This window comes from Rhincodon typus, chromosome 20 (assembly GCF_021869965.1).
Source record: "Rhincodon typus isolate 14 chromosome 20, sRhiTyp1.1, whole genome shotgun sequence".
In the NCBI taxonomy this organism is placed as follows: Eukaryota; Metazoa; Chordata; class Chondrichthyes; order Orectolobiformes; family Rhincodontidae; genus Rhincodon; species Rhincodon typus.
In genome coordinates, this window is record NC_063351.1 from 28330321 (window position 1) to 28347476 (window position 17156).

General features: G+C 37.1%; 2 protein-coding genes and 1 long non-coding RNA gene across 5 annotated transcripts in view; 1 reads left to right on the plus strand and 2 right to left on the minus strand.

Moving 5' to 3' along the window:
* The window catches only part of LOC109927462 (L-seryl-tRNA(Sec) kinase), a 40948-nt gene extending 37248 nt beyond the window's left edge, over positions 1-3700 (minus strand). Inside the window, exons 1-2 of the mRNA XM_020527485.2 lie at positions 3637-3700; positions 1531-1775 (exon numbers count right to left, since the gene is read on the minus strand). Coding sequence (XP_020383074.2) covers positions 1531-1775; positions 3637-3700 — 309 coding nt within the window. The remainder of the gene's footprint in view (positions 1-1530; positions 1776-3636) is intronic.
* A 215-nt stretch (positions 3701-3915) lies between these two features.
* The window catches only part of LOC109927458 (disintegrin and metalloproteinase domain-containing protein 9-like), a 40170-nt gene continuing 26929 nt past the window's right edge, over positions 3916-17156 (minus strand). For 2 of the 3 annotated variants that reach the window (XM_048608661.1, XM_048608660.1), the window contains exons 11-18: positions 15720-15915; positions 14947-15311; positions 12958-13038; positions 12115-12220; positions 10938-11073; positions 10209-10272; positions 9517-9566; positions 3916-6952 (exon numbers count right to left, since the gene is read on the minus strand). In XM_048608661.1, the coding sequence (XP_048464618.1) occupies positions 6796-6952; positions 9517-9566; positions 10209-10272; positions 10938-11073; positions 12115-12220; positions 12958-13038; positions 14947-15311; positions 15720-15915 (1155 nt within the window). In that variant the 3' untranslated portion in view covers positions 3916-6795. The remainder of the gene's footprint in view (positions 6953-9516; positions 9567-10208; positions 10273-10937; positions 11074-12114; positions 12221-12957; positions 13039-14946; positions 15312-15719; positions 15916-17156) is intronic. The other variant, XM_020527481.2, reaches the window with a different exon arrangement.
* On the plus strand, positions 6304-10957 carry LOC125485543. The gene is made up of 3 exons (XR_007264252.1): positions 6304-6417; positions 6512-6627; positions 9719-10957. It is a non-coding gene; the product is annotated as an uncharacterized LOC125485543 (long non-coding RNA).

Consider the following 17156-nt stretch of genomic DNA (forward strand, 5'->3'; position numbering starts at 1 on the left):
CGCCCCCTTGACCTGTCCGTCCTCCCTGGACTGACCTATCCCCTTCCTAACTCCCTACCTACACTCACCTTTACTGGCTCCATCCCCGCCTCTTCGACCTGTTTGTTTCCTCTCCAGCTATCCTCTCCTCTATCCCTCTTCTATCCGCCTCCCACTCTCTCCCTATTTACTTCGGAACCCCCTTCCCCTCCCCCTTTTCTGATGAAGGGTCGAGGCCCGAAACGTCAGCCTCTCTGCTCCTATGATGCTGCTTGGCCTGCTGTGTTCATCCAGCCCTGCACCTTGTTGTCTCGGATTCTCCAGCATCTGCAGTTCCTCCTATCTCTCCACATGATAGACTAATTAGTAAAGATCAATCACATGGGACTCAAGGTGAGTTTGTCAATTGGATACAAAATTGGCTTAACAGCAGGAGACAGAGAGTGATGACGGAGGGTTGTTTTTCAGACTGGAGGCCCGTCAGCAGCAGTGTTTCACAGGGATCGGTGTTGGGTCCACTTTTGTTTGTCATTTAAAGAAATGATTTAGATGAGAATATAGAAGGCATGGTTGGTAAGTTTGCAGATGACACGAAAATCATTGTATAGTGGACAGTGAAGATGATTATCTAAAATCACAAAGTGATCTTGATCGACTGGGTCGACAGGTACGACAGGCAAATGGATTTTAAAATGGATAGATGCCAGGTTATGCATTTTGGCAAAATAAACAAGGACAGGATTTATAGAACTAGTAGTAGAGCTTTAGGTAGTGTTGTAGAAAGAGAGATCCATGCATTCAGAAACATAATTCTTTGAAATTTGTGACATGTGTAGACAGGGTGATTAAGAAGGCATTTAGCATACTTGCCTTCATTGCACAGATCTTTTAAGTACAGGTTTTGGGATGTCATGTTGACGTTGTACGGGACACTGGTGAGCTTTTTCTGGAGTACTGTGTCCAGTTCTGGTCAATCTGTTATTGGATGGATATGGTTAAGCTGGAGAGGGTTCAGAAGAAATTTACCAGGATGTTGCCAGGAATGGAGGGCTTGAGTTATAAGGAGAAGCTGGATAGGCTGGGACATTTTTTATTAGCACATAGGAGGATAACAGGGATCTTATAGGGGTTTATAAAATAACAAGTATAGATAAGGCAAATGGCAGATGTTTTCTCTAGGTAGAGAATTTCAAGACTAGGGGACATATTTTTAAGGTGAGAGGAGAAAGATTTAAAAAAGACATGGAGGTGCTTTTTTTTTTGAAGAGTGCTTAGTGTGTGAAATGAAATTCCAGAAGAAGAAGTGGTTGCAGGTACACTTACAACGCTCAAAAGACATTTGGATAAATACATGAGTAAGAAATGTCTGGAGGCATATAGGCCAGCAGCAGGCAGGTGGAACTAGTCAGTTTGGGATTATGTTTGGCATAGACTGGTTGGACCGAAGGGTCTGTTTCGTGCTGTATGACTCTAATAAACTGCACTCCACTGATCTGTGATTCGAAGGCAGGTTATAAATGCTATTTAAGATGTTGCTGGTAGAAGCCTGACCGTCGCTGCAGAACTATCCGTGAACCGATCACCGTCAGTTTGTCCCAAAAGCGAAAACGCTTCTCTCGGGATGAGTTCATCATAACAGAGCAGCAACGACTGCTTCTTCGACTGCAGGGCCTTCAGCAGACATCGTGCGAACGTGGATTTCCCGGCTCCCGGAAGGCCCGCTACCAGACACAGACACAAAGACGGAGACCGCCTGGTCTCCCGGGACCCTCTCTGTACCCCTCGCTCCTCCAGCGCTGCCGATCAGCGCGAGAACCCCGCGGCTCCCAACTTCCGGAACGTTTCAACACCACCGGACCGAGTCGTCGGAAGTCGGTGCCTCCTGATTGACGTGACAGGGTGACCAATCAGGGATCGGTTGTCGTCTGGAGCCCACCAATCCAGCGACGCGTGGGCAGGACGAATCGTTGAGGCTGCAGGTAAGGGGGCGCTCGAAGTAGCTCAGTTAGGGCCTTTGTGGCGAAGTGCTATGGTCACTACCTTTGAGAGCGCGGATCCAAGTCCCATATTACCCAAGAGGTGTGCCTGAACAGGTTGATCTTTTTAAAAAAGAAATCTAGATACTCTAGGGCACTGAGTCGTGGGGCAAACCACCTTAGCAGCCTCTCACTCTCATGTGACAAGTGATGGCATTCACTGACAGGACCTCAAAAAATACTCGTGTCATCACTTGGATTTTAAATGCCACCCACAGGCACGAATTATATATTGAGAAGATGAAAATTCAAACATGATCGATCACTAACAAAATCCATTAATGCAAAGAAGCAAATGTAATTTAAACCACGCAAAAACATTAACCGAATCTGTCACGTTCCCTGAGGAAGCCAGTCTCAAAATTCTATACATCCTCATTTAGTTTGTGTGAAGTGCCTGATTTGGGGAGAACTTCACTTGAATTCAGTGTTCAACACGAGACCTTATTTTGATATTTTTACACAATTCATAATTTGAGATGTCTACCATTTTAAATGTAGAATGGGGTCGCATGAGTACTTCCATGTGGCTCTGTCAAATGAAGTAATTTCCAATATAGATTATGGATTAGATCTTCTTACTAAATTCACCAAAACATTAGGTTATACATACTTGGTCAAGTTGGGATGAAACTGACAGATTTCTAGCTGTCATACAGGATATGGATATTCTTACATGGCTGAGTAATTATGGCTGATCTACTTTGGGTGGATTTTTCTTGCCACCCTGTGTGGAGTATCCAGTTCCTGCCAATAGAGAGCACTTGTTCCATGGAGAACTATTAAAATAAATCTGTTTCTGCTCAGTCCATGGAACGAGACCATTTCAGTATGCTGCTACCACATCCTCTTCAATCAAAATCACTTCTACTTTCCTTCCTCATCATGTAGTATGAGGAAAAACTGAAGTTTTAATTTTCTTTATTGTTCTTCTCTTTTCCTCACTCAGCTCCTGAATCTTGTACTACATCTTGTTTGCTTAATGAGTTTTGAAATGTAATAGCTCCTCTTCTGTGGGCCATGATTGATTCCTCTCCTTTAAAATTGCTGCAATTAGTCCTAACTTTGAAAACCGTTCTTTGCTCAAACTATTACTTTACACCAAACCCCACTTTATCTCAAAATTCTCATAAGTATTGTTGCTACTCTAATTTTCCTCCGCCGTGTCCTGGTCAATTGCTTTCAATCTGATTTCTGATCTGCTCACAACAGTGGGACTGCCTGCCATGACTAAGTGACATTAATCTTATTTACTTTTCAATGCTTTACAACATGACATCCTCTGCTATCAATCTTCAGTGCTTCTCCTTAATGGTTTGCATTTATGGCACTACCTCTAGTGGTTACCCCTCTAATTTGTCTGTCAACACTGGCAATGAATTTAGTCCCATGCAATAGCATTTTCCAAAATTCCACCCACATATTTAGGGGTTACGTCTTTCAAAGTTAGGTTTAGTTGCTTTTTGCCTAGATGTCTGTCTACTGAAATGCCACAATGACTACTACACCTCCATTAAGTGAATGTAAATAGATAAATCTGAAAATTGTTAAATATGATCACAAAGGTTTTGCTCAAGGTACATGTCTGAAGACAGAGTAGAGGAAACATTGTCATGCTTACAGGTGTTGTATTTTTTTGACTCAAGATCAATTAGCATTTGGTTCCCAATGTATTTCATTCTCATTGTTAACACCCTCACTTCATGAAGACAAAAAAAACACCCAAAATGTTTTTAAATTTTTGTTTCTCTAAGTTACATTTTCATAGTTGTAGTATCTTATAAATGTAAAAACAGAGTGACACACAATTAAAACAGTTAAAATCAGTAGAAATAAATGTTGCAAAAACAATCACCAGTCCAGGTCTGATGTAAATGTTAATGTTTAATAAATCAGGGATTCCATCTGTAGTACATCTATAAATGCTTGTTAGTTTCTTTTTCATTTCTTTCATTTAGCAATCATCATTCATAGGTAACTGAATACGTAAAATAATTTGTTTATCTACATTTTAAAACTCATTCAGAATTGTAGACGATATTTTCTCAAAAAATAAGTATTAATACATCACATTCTGACAGTGTATACATGGCAACAAAATATTGATTTGATAATCCAGAAGAACATCAAAACATTCTCCTGCATTCTTGATGTCCTTTAGATTGGGTGTAGAATTTTAAAAATCCTGAAAGTGTAACTATTAATTAAAACAAAACAATGTAGAAAAATTTGCAATTCATACCAAACTGATAGAAGCCTGGCTCATTTTTTAAATTGAGTCCTCTGCATTTTTTTTACAATATTGGATTCAACTGAAGCACCTCTTTTTTTTTTTTAATTCATTCAAGAGCAAAAGCTGTTGTGATTGATTGGACCTTAAATATCACAGTCCAAATCAATTCATTTATATCAAATCTATTTAAAATGGAAATTGTGAAAATATGGAGTACAAAGTAATTTAAGGTCAGTCCATTCTGTTCATTTTTTCATAGCTTGTCAATTAAATCACTATATGAATATAATCACTAGCGAGCAATCCCAGACAATTACAGATAAAGTACTACTTGGGCTAGGCACTATAAGGACATAGCTTTCAATGTGTCTCAAGTATTTTATGTCAACACTCAAAATATTGAAAACTAACCTCTTAAACACCCAGAATGGATGGAATATTTTCTCCCTCACTGGAGGGACTAAATTCACTGTTACCCAAATTATATGCCTTTTTGGCAGATGAGAAAAATCTTTAGCAGCAAGCCAAGGCAACCTGCCTGCTGGATTAAGGAGGAGGGGGAGAGTGGGTTCCGTTTGCCCCCAATTTGGTGACAGAGGCATGGATAGGAGGCAAGAGTGCAGGCTCTGAAAACGCCACGGCTGTTGCCTCTAATCCCACATATCCACTCTTTGCATGGGACCCTTATCCTACAATCCCTCAAAGTGGACTCAGCAACTCAGCATTGCAGGCTGCTGGCCTCAGATTTAATAGTAGTTTTTGGTATGGTGTGACTTCAGTGTCCAGGCACAGCATACCGAGAAGCTTGCACTTAAGCACCTAATTGCTAATCGGCAAACATTCTCAAAGATGGGGACAACGAATCAGTTGCACAGAATACGCCCGGCCCACTCTCCAGAGTACAAAATTAATAATCACAGCCTGTTGTGTGGACGACCGATTTATTACTAATGTAACAGATTAAAGTGCAATTCAACTTCTCAATTAATATGATAGCAGTAATCTTCACTCGGGTAGTTCAAATGAATTGGAAAATGACAATGTGAGCACTAATTAATTTAAAATTAAATAGTTTAGGATTATTTACATTTTCTTATGTTTGTATAACAAGGTTTCATAGAACTATTTGTTAGCTTTCTTTTGCATTAAATGTCCACTGTGGTGCAAAGTGTTAACAATTTAGCTGGTGAATAATGAAACTTACTCTACCATTCACAGTGTCCCTTTTAAAATTTTTCAGCACATTCCAACACTTAAATTGCTATTTTCTGTTTCTAGATCATGTAACCTCATTCTTTCATGATCCGAGCCAAAACATCTTCCCAGTAAAGTTTTCCATTCTTGATCATGCTGTCGGAGTCTGCAATTATGCCAAAGTATTAGCTACATTTTCTAGTTGTTGATTTGAAATAACTCTGAATTGACGCTTCTCAAACATACTCTGTTCATGGTTAAGATGAAGACAGATTAACACCCGTAGGTCCATATAACTAGGACTACAGTCAAATCTATTGACATCAAGAAGAGACTTGCAAATTTATACTGTGCAAAAAAGAAATAAACATAAAACAATTTATTGTAGGATTAATTTGAACAGAGACAAATATTAGTTATGTAAGTGAAGAAATTCAGTTGTACCCAAAACGGGCAGAATCAGTAGAACAAAAGATTTGTGCATCAGTCCACAAATGCCTGAGGTTTGAGTCAAATTTGGCTTTGGGTTGCAACTGGCACACATTTGCAGAGGACAGGCTTTTACGCTGATCTAGCTGAAAGTGAATGTCTTGGTGATGTCTTGAACATGTCATCCATGGTCTTGAGTTCTTTCGAGGACTGTGGTTTTTTCACTTGTTTTCCTGGACCTTCAAAACTAAAACTTAAATACCCTGGATTTTTCCCAAGAGGCCTCCAGTGATCACTTTTAAAGGTCACTGGTTAAGACATTCAATACCTGATATAATCAAGTGGAGAAAGTGTCTGTAAACTACACTGATTTCTTTGAGTTTTGTAGTTCAGAGTCCTAGATCTGGTGCCTTCCTGATTTGCATTCTGAAACAACTATTTTTATTTTCAGATATGTTCTCAGGGTGACTAAAAGTTACCCAGTCAATATGGTGCACGTATGGCACATCTTGGACGTAGCAATTTGCATTCCAAAATTCTGAAGTGGTATGCATATTTTATATATGAAAATCAAGCAACTATGAACTGAATGTATCCTCTGTAAAGACCTTTAATGAATAATTGCATTTTATTCTGCCAGTCCTATTTTTAAAGAAAAACTTCAGAATTTACCTTTGCGAAGCATTCAGAGCCTCATGTATAAGCAGCCGTGGTATTAAAGTGCTGTAATACCATTATAACTTCATTGATACTGAGGTAAGGCTTCTAAAAATGTGTTGTGAATCTATTTGTTGCAAAAATAATTAGGGATAATTATAAAAGAGAAATAGTATACTTTTTAATGCTTTCCTGAGGTATCCATTTGATCATTAATATTACTGGATGTAAGGCACGGTCTATGTTCATTAGGTGCTAAGGTCTAACTTAAGCCTGTCGAGATGCGGTAGGTCTTGGAGGCACAACAGGTCTAGGAGGCACATTTGATTGAGGAGTTACAGTAGGCCTAGGAGGTGGAACGGGATTTTGACGGTTTGGTATATAGGCTACATAAGGTACCGGATTTTCATTTGAAGCATATTGTCTAAAAACAAAGGAAAAAAAAAAGTAACTTTGTTAATATTATCAAAAAGATGGTTTTCACTGTATTTATAAAAATAATCTGAGTATAATGATGGTACACTTGCAGGTATGTGTCCTTCAGCAACTAAGCTGAATGGTGTAATGCATGTAATAATGAAACCAACTCTGTTATACACCAATAAGAAATACAAACAGTGTCATGGAACTCAACAAGTTGGACAGTTTCCATGTGTTGCTTAATGACAAGACAAAACTACCAGTGAGGAAGCCCTGTTAAGCAATTAATAACAAAGTAAACTTTAACAAAGCACAGCTCTGACAACCAGCAGTATTCCTGTGGTGGGTACATTTGTTGCAAAGACATCTTAAAACCACTGAATTGTTATGATGGAGCTTGACTAATTTCTCAAAAGTTATGGCAAAAGACAGATTGTGATGATAATTTAAACAGGAAAATAAAATCATTCTTAAGTTAGCTACAGAAGGAAAAACGGGTAAAGTTTATATCACTGTCCTTATTTCCTGTGCTGACATCAATCTAATGAACATGTACTGCAGCCAATACAAGGCTTATATATCTTCCATGAGGTGCAGTGCTCAGATATGAATGCAGCATTTTTGATGCAGTTTGACCAAGACTCAATAATATTACAGCATAACTTCAACCTAATTGTATTCCAGCCCCTTGAAATAAAGAAAACATTATATTAGGCTTTTGGTTGCTTTGTGTCTAGTCAATTTTAATGATTCATGCACATAGATACGCAAATGTCCAGATCTTCCTCAGTTTAGTTTCTCATAATTTGTAAAATAATCCAAGTTGTCTCTCTAGAATACATATTGGATGATTTCAATCCATAATGAACTTTTTTCAGACTCTTTATACCCTTATAAATTCCTGCTGCTGTCTGCACGATTTAGTATGTCTCCTAAATAGTGTCAGCTGAAAAATTGAATATACAACTCTCCATTCCTTCATCTAAGTCATTGATAAAGATACTGAAAACCTGAAGCCTAATATTGGTCCCTGGAGAACATCACTTATCATATCCTACTAATGTGAACATACATGTGTTAATCTAATTCTCTTATCTTATACTTCCTGACTAATTTTCAACCCAAGTCACAAATTTGTCTCCAAGTCTGTGTGCTTTAACTTGGCAAGTAATCTCTTGGGTGAAACATTCTCGGGACCATGCCATGGATCTCGGGAAAATCAAATCAGTCTTGAAATAAAGGCTAAGATTGGTGGTGAAGAACTGATGGAGGTTCTGTAGGAAACCAAAAGTAGTTTCACATTATGCAGGCACTTACCTGAACAGTATAGGCCTCCCAGTCAGGATTTGAGTTGTGAAGAATCCCATCCCCGACAGCTGCTGACTAGTGTCAGAGTCTAGATGCTTCCTAGTACTGGCTGTACCAATAGTGCTGGCTCATGCCACTAATACACTGATGCACTCACCGGTGATCACCATTGGATCCCCAGAGAGAAAGGTTGGATGGGATGGAGATCAAGGGCAAGGGTCACAGAGTTTGGTATAAAATTCTAGGGCAAGTGGGGATTGACCCCGTTCCCAAGCCCCTTGACCAGGCACTGAGTGCCCTTGAATGTGACATGCCCCAGTAAACTGCTAGCAAACACAACATTAAAGTCCCAGACTCAGGGGTTTATTAAGTTGAAAGATTTAAAATCTGCTGGTAAAATTCCTGCAAAAATAGCATCAAGATCAAAGGGAAACCTTCTGAACAGCTTGGGATGAATGGAAACATGACCTCTGGAGAAGAATTCTGTACTGCACATGATTTATTTCATCTTGCTTTGACACTTCCTAACAAGCTAAACAATGCTTGTTGCCCAGAGATTTTTTTACAGTTTTTCTTTGAGAAGGTTATACAATAGCATGCAGCCTTTAAATGGCCCAATACTAGCCTCTTTGTCTTCCTTCCGTCAGCAGACACTATTCCACTAAATGTTGGATAACTTTATTAGTTGGATGTAAGGCCTCCTGCATTATTCTCAATATCCTCCTGCAAGCTCCACTAATTCTATCCAAAGTCTCATTTGTTAGATAGAAAATTACAGCAGGAAAATCACGTAAATAATGAGTTGCATGACCAGTTAATTTGTTTTTGGTGTCATTGGTTGAAAACACTCATTGGAAGCCCCTGCTGCACTTCAGAAACATGCTATGGTGTCTTTTGCATCCAACTGAATAAGCTGACAGGGCTTGGTTAAAAGTTTCAGCAGAAAGACTGTATGCCTGTCTGCACTGTACAGAAGGATCAGTCCAGATTATGTCCTCCAGTCCTGAAACAGGCTTGAACCCATGACGTTTTGATTCATAGTTGAAACGACAAGCACTCAGCTAAAATAATCCTACTCTCCTGCTCACTGTGATTGAACAATTGAAAAAGCGTAAGTCTAGGAAATATTATACAATTATCAATTCCATCATGGGGAATGTGCGACGTTTTATTTTAATGTATTGAATATTATTTCCATCTCAGTAGGATTCATCTAAGCACACAGTGCAAAAATGCGATTCTTGCATTAAATGTACATACCTTTGTGAAGTAATATCTGAATAGATATTTGTATTCCCAGTAGAAATAACCTAAAATACAAAAATAACATCCAGCATGTTGTTATTTCATCCTATACCCTTGTAATATTAAAATATACTACACCATGAGAGATGTCTGATTAATGTAATAGGAGAAATAAATATGTTAATGTTTGCATGAAATTTGTGTGCTGTTTCAATAGATATATTGACCTATTTCTGTGGATGGAAAAGACTGAAGCTATGGAGAATACTAAGACAACAGACAGTTTCATCTTCAGTGGATGTCAGGACAGTTCCTACTAAGAAAACTGTTTCTTGTGAAAGCCTTTGCCACTAATTTTATCTGTAATGAAATGTACTTACCAAAGTACTTTTACTTTCTGGATGAAAGTGAAATAGAATGAAGTATAGGGAAGGCAAAAACTATCTATGTAGTAACAAATGTGGTTTGGCGAGATATAGTTTTGTCTAAACTGGAATCAATATTCGTAAATATCTAAGTTGTAACTTCACAAAATATCTATATGAATTTCAGGTCCATTTGTCACTTGATCCGAGTGACAGTTTAGTAGCACTAATAGGAAAGTACTCACATGTATGATAATGTGGTTAAGAAAATATCATTATCCTGGAATATTATAATTTAATTTTATGGTATAGGAGGGTTATTGAAATCGTAGTGATTCTTACTTGATTATTCGTCCGATTGCCTTGGTTTGACAAATTGTTCTCTGATTGTCTTCTATTCTGTGTCCTGTAAGATAAAACAGTTATGTACATAAGAAACCCCATAGCTAGTAATGACTAGCCTCAGATTTTGCAATGTCAGCAAGGTCATATAGTTTTCCCAACTCTAATTTTAATCCTGAGTGAATAATAGATTTTGTAAATGTTTTATCTTGTGAACACATCCCCAGCTGCTATGTGAACAGCATTCATTACTCTACATAACTAGTTGCAATAAATCTCATTCACACAATCCTGCCATCCTTGGTATACATGCTGAGCTTAGTTAGTATCCAGTGTACAGTTAGGCAAGAGAAAGATCACCCTGGGTTCCCACTCCTGATTGCTATCCAATGAGTTCTAATCACAAATGCAGAATTGGCCGTCTGGTGAAGTCAGGATCAAGCTTGGCTTTTGGTGCCACAAATGTAAATGGCATGCCACTGTTTGCTGTCTAAGTCCATCCATGAAGAATAGTAAATTAGGCAGCAAACTTGAAGGCTCATAGAACCTTTAATACCTTTTAGGAGACACCACCTTCAGGATAGGTAGGGAGAAACCACACAGTAGAAAGTATTTTATTTTAATTTCAAATAGAAAAAAAATCAAACTAATCGAGAAACAATAAATAAGTAACTGCATTTCTAATGAAAACTCAATGAAAGGTTGGAGATGAACTCCAATGTCACATACGTTGCGTGTGGAGCTTTCCTCTTTCTCCAACGTTGCTTTATTGCATTACGGTTGAAAAAAATGATTAAACCAATGAAAACTAGTACAGGGACCACCAAAAGGAAAAATATTAGCAAGCCATCTCGAAGTGAAGTATCTAAAGGAAAAAATAGAAAAGACGACTTAAATGGTTTCCTACATAATGGTAAATTCACTAGTTGTTATGTTGTTGGTAATATTGAAAATTTGAAAGAAGTTATTTTAAAACTTGCCCTGTTATAGAAAGACTTTGCATTAAAGGTAATAAATTGGGAAGGCTGCATTTCTAATCAACTAAGTGTAGGTTGAGTTATTGTATTTGTGATCTGAACAATTGCCAGATGTTTGTTTCATAAGATCTGCATTGGGAATTTACTCTGGGCTTCTCCCATTCCTCCATCTTGACTTTAGCGAGGAAACTCTGTTTCAACATGTGAAAGGAATTTCTGGAGAAGCTGTATCACAGTTACTGTTAGGGAGTAAGAGATGATCCAAGGAAATTTCTGGTGATTAAGTCCAATTTATTCAATAATTCATTTATTCTTTTAACTGTTATTTCTGAAAACGTATTAAATTTGTATAGTTTTGTGTGGGTTAGTTGACTGGCACCCTGTCCTCTTCGGAAGCTTAGATTTTGTATAACTTAAATGTTGGTATTAGAAATTAGTTTTATGTATGTGGTTTTGGTGGTGATAAATTTATTCCTCATGGATATTCAATTGTCAAACAAGAAAGAGTGGGAGAGGTATTGGAAAATTTACCTTGGCAAAGAATTATTAAATTGCTTTGAAACTCATGATTAAATACACCCAAATTCCAATTTATGTTATAATTCTTGGGGCCTAGAAACTGATTCCCACTGACCTATTGGGTTTTAAAGAATTGACGTGTTCTTTGCAAAAATCCTTAACAATGAAAAAGTACATATTTGGAAATTCAATAAAGGATTTTAGTTTCCTTTTAAGAATAAAGCAAAATTTAATGGAAAACCATGCTCATTATTTATGTTATTGCATTAAATTAAATCATAATTATTTGTAATATCTATTGACATATCATCAGCAATCCGAATAGTTGTATTTCAATTGCTAATATGCTAATTTGCATGCTAATAGGAGAATACACCTGTTGTACAATAATGCATTTTTTTTTTAAATACCTATGCGAGTGGGTCCACTATCTATGCTTCCTCCAAAACCACGAGTGTCACAATTAGGTGGTGCCCATCCATCATCACAATGACAATTCTTGTTACTGTTGCAAACCTAATAAGATGCAAATAATATTTCAATAAAATATTACAGTTACACAATGATTAAAGGTAATTTACCCTTATTGCTATCATTCTAATGTTTTGGTCATATCAGCCTATATTTGTACTGCAACTAATGACATTTATCCATACGCTTCTGCTGAATTGACTTCAATAATTCACTACACCTAAGATTTTGTTACTGTTCAGAACTGCATCCTCTACAAAGCACTATCCAGGACCACTAGAATAAACTAATGATCTCTCTCAAACAGTGGCACAACCACAATAAAACTGGGCCTGTGAAAACATCAAAGGCTAATATTTTTACTATTAGTGGTACAGCCTTATAGGCAAGTAGTAAACTTCAAATAATAAGAATTTGAAATAATTTCAAGCTAAATATAAGACTGAAGAGTTGAAACTGGGATGCTTCAGTTTGATGGAGGTAGTTTTTTTTATGACAATAATTTAACATTTTAATACTAATCGGTACTTTACTACTTAACAAGAATTGTTAATAATCCCACCATTGTCAAAGGAAAATAATTTGGATTGCAATATAGCTTCAATAAATAACAATTAAATAAAATAATTTAGTCTTTTTGAGAAAATAAATTAATTTCAACATCTGGTTAGTCTTAATTTAGAAAAAAAACAGCATGTTATATCTTCACAGCAAAGATAAAGCATTAAGTAAATAACCATGAGCATAGGAAAACCTGTGATTAGGAACAGAATTATTCTTACACCACGGTTGTTGCATTTCCCTTTGATATCACAATCAAATCCAAGGTTGCTGGCATTTACACATTCAAAATTTATGCAGGCCTGAAAATACAGAGAAATTAAAATATAACAAATTTACAAATAATTAATTTTTCATTTGTATATCCATTACCTCTACCCAATTGAGAATATCTTTTCGTTTAATATCGTATATCAGTGGGGTGGAGTTGGATGAAGAGTGCGGATATTCAAAAGTGCTATCTGTGCTCCCCGCAACACTTTTGCTGAAGGACCCCCCCTCGCAAACAAAATATGGTGAAAAATCTTTGGTGGTCTGGTCACGATCCTGGTCTGGAGCATTAGATTGTTTCCATGTGTGCTGTTGATTAAATCATGCCTTTTATAAGTTACATACCATCAAGATGAGCATACAAACTTTCAGTTTAAAGTTCATACACTCTTTAAATTAATTGCTGTGTTTTGGCTTTGGGGAGCCTCTACAAATCTTTCTGTTATGCCAGGACGTGGTACGTCCAAGTCCTGATCTAGTTTCCAGGCATTAGGCTGATCTTATCCTAATTCACCAGAACAGCTGTAGATTTTCAGGATTCCTATCTCTAACAAGTGAAATTTTGCATTTTTGTCTAAGCGAGCTTTCAATTCATTTTAAAAATAATCTATTTGCACAGATTTAAAGTCTCATATGTCTATTTAAAAACCTCTAACAGTATTCCATTTGTACAAAAAAAGCCTCTTGATAGGCAAGTAAAGTTCGAATCATGTGAATTCAAAATAATTTCAAGCAAACTAAAAGGATGAAGAGTTGAAATTGGGAGGCTAGAGTTTGAAGGAGGTAGTTTTTTTAATGACAATAATTTAAAATATCTAAATACTAATGCAATGAGAACTATATTTTATCGCATTTAAAAACTGACAAACTTTTGGTCCCAAGTGGGTGCCTTGCTACAGCTTACTGTATTACGAGAGAGCGAAATACTGGCTGGCTGTCACACTGAGCTAGCCAGCAGATCAGATTTGTGGGTTGTTGGGGGTGCAGTAGGAAGTAATCCTGCAGTTAGTGCATGAGCCTCCAATGGGGTGGCAGAGAGCTGAACTTGCTTTGTGGGTCATTCTTATGAGGCCATTAGCAGTTTCATGAAAACTCATGGTTTATCTCCACCACATACAAAGGAATGGAACATATATATATTTATCTGTTTACTTTTAAAAAATTGTAAACAAAACCCTACAACCTACCTTGGATGCCAGTTGGCACATTTAAGCAGAATCCTGCAGGAAGCAGATGGACAGATTACTCTCCCAATTGTACACCACCTATGAATTACATTAGACCAGCCTTGGGCAGCATTGTGTAGCCAAAGTAGCCTTTGATCTTCAGTTGTTGGCTGCCCATTGTTGGGGTGAGAAATGGCAGGGTGCCAGTAGAAAATTGGTCCTAGTATGTTTAATTAAGCAAGAGAAGTGGCTTTAAAAGCAGTTTGATTTTGAAGAGAAAGTTTGACGCTAAGGTGATGAAGGAGTAGCCGCAAACTCAGTGGATACTAGTGTTGAAGGAGGAGAAAGAACAAAAAGGCAACTTGAGATCAAGGAGTCACCAAGGGAGTGCTGTAGGAAAACTATACACATATACAGGAAAAATGGAAAATGGAGAGCTGTGGACCCCATTGATGCTGCTTACATACAGTATACAAGTATGAGAAAATATTATGCCAAACTTTTCCTAATATTTAATATTAATTACTTGCAATGTATGAGCCTAGAAGTGACCCCAAAATAGATCAAAGCTTCCGAGAGCCATGCAACCTTTTTGGAATGAATAATGATAGAGAAATGTAAAAGTGAAAAATATGCAATTCGTCACATAACCAGCAGTCCCATCTGTAACTTATTGACTGTAAAACAATTCAGTTTATAACTTGAATCTTTAAATTTCATAAAATCTCTGATTGTTCCACTTTCATTCTATTCCTGTATATTGCCTTTTTTTACCTTGTCTTTGTTACAGCCAGTGCCTGTGTTTACATAAGAAGGATCAGTGATATCTGTGCCCACGTGGAAGTCAGCATTCACGCATTCAATGCCATTAACATTTGAAGTGCTTGTATCAACACCAAAAGGTCTCTCTGTCACTTTTATACATTGAATTTTGCCACATCCAGCATTACTGAAAGGAGGAAGAAAACAGTAACTTTTCAAGTTAAAAAGTGATTTTTTTTTGCATTTAATTGTTTTATAAACAGTACTGTACCTTAGTCTACATTTCTTGAATCGCTGGTTTTGGAATCCACAGTTCCCAAATCTGTCCCCTTGTAGATTTGCATGTTCAAAACACACATCTGGTGCACGCTGTGAAGCTGTTAATATATAACAAAAACAATGTGACAAATTTGACTGTGAATAATATTTCTTGCAATCTAATAATTGCAGCCAGCATTAAGTACGTTAATATCACCTAAACAATTGGAAATTTTATTGAATAGTTAGATGTTTCACGTGAACAATGGCAGGGAAATACAGCAAGTCAAAATCTAACCATTTTAGATGGATCTGTGGGATTTTCTTTGTTTGTCCTTGCGATTTAAGTGATGCTGGTATGGTCATATTTATTGGCCTCAGAAGGTTAGTATTGAGCCTTACCTCCAGGGATACTTCAGCCCCAAGACTTTAGGTTATAATGGCATTTTTTTCTGATATAAATTCCAAATAAAATTGAATAAAGATTTATATTTCCAATGAATGTTAGTGATAACTGTCATACTTACTAGAGCCAAAGAGTGCCTTGCATTGTGCATCATAGGTCTGACACAAACCATCATAGCAGTATGTCGTACCATTTGCACATGGATAACCATTTTGGATAAAAACATCAGGCTGGCACAAGTGTGAGGAGCCATTGCAGTACTCTGGAAGATCACAAACATTCGCTGCTCCTCTGCACAAAGTCCCTGCAACACGGAACTATATAGAATAATAAGTCTGAGAATTAAACAATAATAACATTGTTTGTTGAAAGTTCTACAAAAATGGATATTTCTATTTATGAGCTTTCAAAACTAGTGCTTAATGAAAAGAAATCTATTCGACTTGGTAAGATTTTAGTCATAATGAAGCAACAAATGACTAAAAAGCAGGTCTATCCACATTTGTTTCTACTTTATATGGCAAAGAAACAATTTACCATCTTTTTGTCATTTAGGCATGTAGAGGAGTGAAAAGTTTTTTAATGGGTAATATGAGCAGAACCCCTTTCCAACTTATATTGCACTAACCTTGTGTATATTTCCAGGCTCTGTGATGTTTGCATAAACTCTGGGAATTCTAGCACAGAAAATGCCTGCTATGGATTCTTTCCCAGTGATAAGTTATGTTGTTGTATAACTTAAAAGCCTGCTGCAGCTTGAGGTGGCAGACACCTTCCTTTGCAAGCAGCCCAGCAAGTCACACAATGTCTCATTTCTCTAATGAAAATAGAATATAGCAGGACCCACAAACAAGCTGCTGAACAAGAATGTTAAGGAAAAACAATCACATGAATATCAGGAATAATGTATTGTGTCCATGCAGAGAGTTTGAAAAAAGAATCATTTTGGATTTTTTTTGGTACAATCTTCACAGCCCCTTAACATTCTGGGCAATGACAAGTCAGTTGTTCAACTGTGGCAACAATGGAAAAATTAAATTCTCGACAGTGAGAAAAAGTCCAATTTTCCATTCAAGGTTTTAACTTTGTGACAAGAACCCTGGTGGTATGCAGCAAGAACCCTAATTGTATGCATTAGCATCTCATGATTTTATGCGACAATGTCAGTCATTGCGATTTGATCAGGCAGTGGAGAGAATTAGAATGATACAGCACAGAAAAGGCTCTTACAGCCATTGTATACAGCAACAAAAATCTACTCTAAATCTACACTATTCCCACTTTCTATTGGATATTATGACATTTTAAGTGCTCATCCAAGTACATTTTAAAGGTTTTCTGCTTCACCTTCCATCCCAGGCATTGCATTCCAAATACCCACCACACTCAAGGTGAAAAAAAAATTCTCAAAACCTCTCTAAACTTCCAGCCTTTCACCTTAATATTATCCCCTCTTGTTAATCACATTTCAGCTAAGGGGAAAACTGCTTTCTATCTAACCTGTCTGAAATAACTCCACAGAGGCCATTATCCATCACCGAGTCACCCATTTATATAC